The sequence below is a fragment of the Equus quagga genome, chromosome 7, assembly GCF_021613505.1.
Source record: "Equus quagga isolate Etosha38 chromosome 7, UCLA_HA_Equagga_1.0, whole genome shotgun sequence".
Lineage (NCBI taxonomy): Eukaryota > Metazoa > Chordata > Mammalia > Perissodactyla > Equidae > Equus > Equus quagga.
Window position 1 is genome coordinate 31,216,776 of NC_060273.1, and position 7,584 is coordinate 31,224,359.

Consider the following 7,584-nt stretch of genomic DNA (forward strand, 5'->3'; position numbering starts at 1 on the left):
CTGTGCCGGCCCACACCTGGCGGGGAGCGGCCCTGCCCTGTGCCCGGAGGGGCGTTCTCTGAGTCTCACTGTAAATTCCTCTCCATCCAATGGGTTTTTGTTTTTTGGTTTTTGTGTGAGGGAGATCCTCCCTGAGCTAACATCTGTGCCAGGCTTCCTCTACTCTGTATGTGGGATCCCTCCACAGCATGGCTGATGAGTGGGGTATATCCACGCCCAGGATCCAGACCCGTGAACCCCGGGCCACCGAGGTGGAGCACGGGGAATTTCAACCACTCGGCCACGGGGCCGGCCCTGGGTTCTGAGTTTTTGCAACCAGGAGAGCCCTGACCAACCCCTGGCAGATCTAGCAGGAAGGGCGCTAATTAGAACAAGTGTGTGCTGCTGTAGGAAGGCTCTGGCAACAGCCACGTCTTCCTGAACACTGGGATCGCACCACATTTTTCTGTAAAAAGGAGCAATGCATAAAGACAAGCCAGCAGCTTGTTTCCAGGACCTTGCAGAATCCAACCCCGTCTGTTTTCCCCCAGTGTGAGGAAACAGTTCCACACAGGCTGCTTCCTGCAGACAGACCTCGTGGCCCGCCCGACCTGCACGGAGCGGCAGTTTTTCACAGGTGTAACTTTTGCTCTGACAATGTGCCAAGGTCCTGGCCCCCACAGCCATCACCTGGGCGCTACGGGCTGCGCTCCGGATGGGCAGCCTCCTGCGCGGTGTGTGTCCAGCACTGCCCTGTGACAAAGGGCAGAGGTGGGCCTGCCAGTCGGACTCACCTGAGCCTAGCCTGTGCCAGGTGTGCCCGGAAAACAGACTGGATGACAGTAATGGCCTCCTCTTGCCCTGGGTCACCCTCGGCCTCGACGACGGGGCTCTCAGAGCAGGGTAAGGGAGACTTCTGTGGTATAATGACAGCGAGGGAGAGACCTGTGAGAACCTCTGGCCCCTTCGAGGGTGTGGCAGGGGCCACGCCTGGACTTCAGAGCCGAGAACAGCATGGTTCCCTCTCAGATCACTCCTAGCTATATACTCAGCCGTTTCCTGATGGAAGGCTCTTAATCCTTAGACTCTGGACATTCTTAGGATGAACGTCTGTCATTCTCAGAGGAGGGGCTGACACAGAAAGCTCGTATCTTTGCTGAGACTTTTCAGCTGACATCCTCACTGCAAGATGGGCATGCTCCCTGATGTCCCAGCACCTCCACGCAATGTGGCCCCTGAAGCTACAGCCCCCAGAGGCTTGGCCTGAACGTGCCACGGGATGGAGAGGAAGGCACGCCCCCAGGGCAAGGTGTGCACGAAGACTGAAGGAGGCCCGTGCCCGCCCCGGTTGATGAAGTGAGAGCAGAGGCGATGGGGAGGGTGCTACGGGAGCTCTGGGTCTGCGTCCAGCCCCTTTGAGGATTACCTGGCTGGGGAGGCTCGGCACGCTGGGAGATTCTGAACCACATGCTTTGCTCGACAACAGCTTCGCCCGCGCTAGGTGTCCCCTGAAACCCGCCTGGAGCACAGTAGCCACCTAGCAGGGAAAGAGAAAGAAGCGAGCGTTCACTGCCTGGAGGATGGCAGGTCCAGAAGGGAGATTCCAGGGGACGAGCTCTACGAGCAGAGAAAACGACGTCCTGTGCCACCATAACCACAGAGCATCTAACAGAGCCCTCTCTCTCACCTCCTACTGCGACAGAAACCAACCCTCTCGGGGGGGGAAAAAGGCACAGACGCTCGATCCGCAGTAAACTGAGTCTTGGAATACAAATGAATCCTCTGTTAAGTGCTATTAAATTTAGCTGCTAATATTAGTCCATGATTTACACAGTCGTGTGAATTAATGTTGGGAGAGTTTATTCCATTTTGTGTACTTTCCATGTACATCTTCTAAAGTCAAGCAGGGGAGCGTGATCTCAAACTGTCGCGGAGGAATTATTGATCCTGCGCCCTTAATCTTAAATGCCCTTCTTGAGAAGCGCGCGGACGCTCTGTGAGTTCTGGACTCGCAGGCGGCACTTTGCTGGGGCCCTGCCTCTGGCCTTGGTCACAGACAGCAGCTCTGGTAACGTTTGCGGAGAAGGACGCGCACGCACACTGAGTCTTGATATGGGGGCGTTTAGAGGTCCAGATGTGTCCAGAATCACAGTCACGTCTTCGTTTTTTCTTGAAGGTGAGGTGACGGGAACATCATGAACGTGGGGTTAAGAACAAGCACAGCGAAGACACGAGAGCACCAGTTCTCGAGGGCACCTCACCCCCCAGCGCAGTGACTAGCAGCCAAGCCGGAAGGTGCACAACGCTCGCGGGACAGTAGAGCCACTCCACCAGCTGGAGGGGGATGGCCGCTGACAGTACTCCAACCGAAGCCTGGCAGAGGGGGCAGCGTCCTTTGTGCGGCACACTGCCCACTGTCACACCTGCCCCCACAGAGGCCCTGTGCAGCAAGTCCTTCACCATCGTGACTTTAGACAAGGGAGGCGCGGACTAGGGAGGGGTCTCAGGAGGGGGAAGGCAGATCATGGCTGACAGCACGTGCTGGTGGTCCATAAACACGCCGTGCAGCCCCCTGAGGAGGCCCAAGTTCGTCCATTCGCTCACTCACTAAATGTTTACTGAACACCTGCCACCCGCCAGGACATTCTAGGAACCGGGGATGGAACAGCAAAAGGACAGAGCTGGCCCCTGCTGCCAGGGACGTACGTTCTGATGGGAGAGATGAGTAATTAAAAAAATGCAAAGGAAAATATCAGGTAGAGCTAAATGCTACGAAGAAAATAAAGCGGGACATGGGCTGGGGAGTGAAGGGTGGTACGGGGCATTCAGAGAAGGGGTTTCTGAGGAGGACCCGTTCCAGCAGAGACCTGAGTACAGCAAGGGGCAGATACCAAACATCTGGAGGGAGAGAGTCTGGGCAGAGGCAGGAACAGCCCTGACGCTTCCGGGTGTGCAGAGGGGCCTCTGGACAAAGCACGGCTGCTGTGCCTTTAGGCTTTGGGCTTTGTTCCCAGCGTGAGAGGAAGTCACCCTGGTGGCTGTGTAGGGAACAGGCCGCTGGAGGGAGGAGAAGCAAGAGGACCGGCGAGGAGGTTACTGCAGTAGTCTGGGCGGCTCCCGGCTGCACTGCTCCAAATGCCACGAGCTCTCTGCCGTTTACAACTCGTCCTGCTGTGCACTCTGACTCCACTTCCAGGCTCACTCCCACGTGCTTCCCGAGCAAGCCGTGCTCTTCTGCACGCCCAGGACTCTACTTTCTGCTGAGAGTGCCCTTTCTCTCCCTTCCCAGTCCAGTGAGTTCCTACTCATTCTCAAGGCCCAGCTCGAACATCAGCCCCTGTGGGGACTTCCCAGGCCTTCACAAGCAGAGCAGGACCAGCAGCTCCACAGTGCCAGGGACAAGGCCCAAACCACCCCTTCTACACTGAAGTGTGATTGTTTACTTTTTTTTTTTTTGCTGAGGAAGATTAGCCCTAAGCTAACATCTATTGCCAATTTTCCTCCAATTTATATGTGGGTCACTGCCACAGCACAGCTGACAAGTGGTGTAGGTCCACATCCGGGATCAAAACCTGCGAACCTGGGCCATTGAATCAGAGCGTGCCAAACTTAACCACTCGGCCACAGGCTGGCCCCTGTTTACTCTTTACCTTAATATCTCTCTCTGTCCGAGGGCCCACCAGGTTGCTTCACATAGAACTGATGATCAATAAGTGTGTTGAAAGAATGAATGAATGATTGAATGAATTTTGAAAGTGTGAAATTACCCAAATATTTATTTGATGTTAATATGTCTTATGTATTTTAAAGTTAATGTTGGGGTCTGGTCTGATTTCATGAAAAGAAGTACCTCATGAAGCTTCTTGAAATATCTGCACAGTCATTTCACTCCAGAGTAAAAATACATAATTTGAAATTGGTGAAATAAACCTTGCTTACCTCATCCAGAGCAGACTTTTTTTTCTGAAATAAAGAGATAAATTAAGAATTAGCGTGAGGATGAATTTTCTGCAATACAGCATTCATTCGTTGATCCTGCCCTGCCACAGTGAACAGGGGTGGAAAGCGGAGTTGGGGTCCCAGGACACTCCTCACCAAGAGCCCCCTCCCCACCGCCCACAGCCCAGGAGGCTCCGCACCCCCGTCTCCTCCAGTCCTGGCTAAGCTGAGCGAGCCAGATGCATCTGCAACAGCAAGGAAGCAAGCAGCCATCACTGGATGGCAAACGTCCTCAGGGGGAAGCCCAGTTAGAGATGAGGGCGTGTCGGTGTGGTCTGCACAGCAGAGAAGTAACTCAGGAGGACCAAGTCTGATGAGAAAGCCCCTCCTCCCACTCAGAGCTGTCCCGACACGGTGCCTCTGTGGATGAACACAGAATGGCTGGACACTGCCTGCTGGCGATGTTACAAAGGGGACCTCGCTCAGGGGTCTGGGTCACTGGCTCCCAAATCTGACCAGTCATCAGTCACCCAGGAACTTGAGTCAGCTGCACCCGAGAAATGCTGAATCAGTCATTGCAGATGTGCCCCAAGAATCTGTACTTTTAAAAAATCTTTTACTAACTTTACTGTCACTAACATCTGTGCCAGTCTTCCTCTACTTTGTATGTGGGATGCCACCACAGTGTGGCTTGAGCGGTGTGTAGGTCTGTGCCTGGGATCTGAACCTGCGAACCCTGGGCCACCAAAGTGGGTCATGCGAACTTGCCCACTACACCACAGGCCGGCCCCCAGAATCCGTATTTTCATAGATGTAAGCAAAGCCCAAGAATGTACACGTGCACTGAGTGGCTCACAACCACCACTAGATGGCATGCACATCAGCCAGCTGATTTTCAGAATTAACCAGAGAGCATGGCCCAAAGCTGTCGTGGGGAAAGGATCTGTCCCTTGAGGGATTAAGGAAAAAGAGAGTACAAGGACCAGCAGGGTGTAAGAAAGAAGCAAAAGAAATATAGGTTTAAGGAAAGTGGCAATGAAGACTGTGGGAAAGACAGTCTGAGACAGCAGATGGGGTAGGCTGGGGAAGGGAAAGTCCAACCGTGGAGCCTGAAGAGTAGAGAAGAGCAGTGACTCGAGAAAGATGGAGACGACGGAACGCTGTCACTCAGAGAAGCGGCTTTCTGAATCACAGCGCGCAGGGCACTCGCCCACTGAAGGGCTGCTGTCAAGGGCAGCTCGCAGCTCAGGCCCAGCTTCAGCTGTGCTGTGGAAAGACTCTAACAGCCCGAGAGAGCTCCCAGAGAGGTTGGTCTTCCTCCTCGTGGTTCCAGGCATCTTCCTTGACCCCGGCCGTGTGGAGACCAACAAGACCCCAGACTGAAGCCCAAGGATCCTGATCTCTAATCAAGCGGCCTTTCAAACGCTTTACTCTCAGCTCTCTTACTAGACGTATGCGTATTTGACTGTTTTGAGTTCTGCAAAGGCAGAATCCTGAAATAAACTTAGAAAGGACTCAGTTCACAAGAGCCAAGGCGTCAGCTCCTGAGGGGAGAGTAGCGGAAGCCAGCGGGGGAGCCCTGATGACCTGAAGGGGAGCAGCGGCCGGCACGGGACTCTCCAGGCACGTGCTCTATGCGTTATCTTCGTGATTAAGCAGAGGACTGATGGGAAGAGAGGGCAGAGGAGAAAGAAGGGCACAAGCAGATAAGTTGCTTCTCCAAAACCACTGCTCAGGAAGGGCGGATGCCAGCCCTGGGGTGAGGATGGCACAGGGGAGGCGACAGCTCGTGCCAGAACATGGGGGCATGCCAACCAGGAGCCAGACCCAAGGGCGGCCAAATTCGGGACCAGGTGAACACGAGAAAGAATAATGATTGCACTTAACTTTAAAAGAGTGCATAGGCAACTAATGTGAAGCCCAGAGTAATACTCCCACCCCTCAGACAGACAGAGGGAGAAGCTCACCTGCCTCCACGGGAGTGACCGCTAGAACAGTCCTTACTCTGAAATCATGTTTTCTTGGTACTGGAAGGTAAACAACTAAGCATTTACCCGTCTTGTTAGGAGGACCTGGAGTTTATGCCCAGCTGAACAGCCGAGAAAGAAGAGTGCCAGATATTGAGTGGAGGGATGGAATTTGAACAAAGTCAACCTGCCACAATCATCTGGGACGGCCAACTGAGGAGAGATGAGTAAAGGATGCTAATGCCATTAGGTGAAAGTGGTGGGGACCATTCACAGAGGGCCAGACTCGCACTCTGGAGATTACTGGTTAGTTACCGAGGGACAGTGTCTCTCTACAGTGGCCAGAGCTGGCAGCCACGACAGGAACCAGTGACCAGAACCAGAGACACAGACGCAGGACGACCTGGTCTTTCTCACGTCTTGAAGTGAGGTCACATACAGGGTGTCACCCATGAGATATTCTTGCCAAAGACGCTGAACCTAATCAGGCCTGTAGCCCTAACTGCCCCCTTACAGGAAATAAAGGGGACAGAGGAACAAGTTAAAGGACACCACGAGCAAACACTCACAGCCAGGATGTGGGACGTTCCATAGGACACTGGCCTGCACTCTTCAAAAGGTGTCTTTTGAAAGAAAAGACTGTGGAGGACTGAAGTAAACCACACAAAGGAGACTTACAAGCGAATACGATGCCTTGACTGGATTTGAGTCAAAATCCAACCTGCGACGGAGCCTGGCCTGACAAAGACGGCTGCAAATGGCATCTTGGGACATCTGCAGGAATTTGAAAGGGACAGTAGACGATACTATGAAGTTATTAAACTTCCTGGGTGCGATAACAGTATTGTGGTTAAGTAGGAGAACACCCTGATTCTTAGAAGATATGCACTGAAGCTCCATAATGTCTAAAACCCACTTTCAAGTGGTTCTGGAAAAACTGCTATGTATAGAGAAGAAATATGGCTAAATGTTAACAGTCGTTGACTCGAGGTGGTGGGCAAGAATTAGTATAGCATATTGTTGAATAGACTAGACTCTTTCAACTTTTCTCTAAGTTTTGTAAGTTTTCATAACAAAAGTTGAGAAGGAGCAACGATAAAGAAATTCCACTGGCAACCTTGGGAGCTAAGACCTTACAACACTTGGTCAGCAGAGAACAGCTTTCGCTCGTCTGTTCAGCCGGGGAAAACAGGCCTGTGCTGGGTTCTACAAAACTAGCAGCTCTTGTAGAGCACTCCGCTCCTCTGAGGAGCCCACTGTCCTTGAAGGACTGAAAGTCAGTGAGCCACCCCAGGAGCTGAAGAAAGGAACCCCAGGGGCCCGCCTGGTGACCTAGTGGCTGAGTCCCCACGCTCTGCTTCAGCAGCCTGGGCTTCACGGGTTCAGAGCCTGGGCGCCGACCTACATGCTGCTTGTCAAGCCACGCTGTAGTGGCGTCCCACATAAAACAGAGGAAGACTGGCACAGATGTGAGCTCAGGGACAATCATCCTGGCCAAAAAAAGAAACGAAGAAAGAAAGGAACTCTATTCCTCCCTCCACAAGAGATCACTGGGAACATCCCCTGGGCTCCTGGCCTGTTACCTCACTTCACCTCGCCCCCCAGCTTGTTACTCCACTTCCTCCCTGGGATCCTCACCCATTACCACACTTTCCCCCAGGGTTCCTCACCAGTCACCCCACTTCCCCCCGGGCTCCTC

At 53.2% G+C, this 7,584-nt stretch overlaps 1 protein-coding gene across 9 annotated transcripts in view; it reads right to left on the reverse strand.

The window, feature by feature from the left end:
- The window catches only part of IQCE (IQ motif containing E), a 56,350-nt gene that overhangs the window by 14,115 nt on the left and 34,651 nt on the right, over positions 1-7,584 (reverse strand). For 7 of the 9 annotated variants that reach the window (XR_006889373.1, XM_046666591.1, XM_046666590.1 and 4 more), the window contains 4 exons: positions 6,564-6,659; positions 3,919-3,942; positions 1,406-1,516; positions 774-895 (listed from right to left, as the gene is read on the reverse strand). Coding sequence is in view for 8 of the 9 variants with exons in the window: in XM_046666591.1 (XP_046522547.1) it covers positions 774-895; positions 1,406-1,516; positions 3,919-3,942; positions 6,564-6,659 (353 nt within the window). In the remaining variant the exon portion in view is untranslated. The remainder of the gene's footprint in view (positions 1-773; positions 896-1,405; positions 1,517-3,918; positions 3,943-6,563; positions 6,660-7,584) is intronic. The other 2 variants (XM_046666592.1, XM_046666589.1) reach the window with 1 other exon arrangement.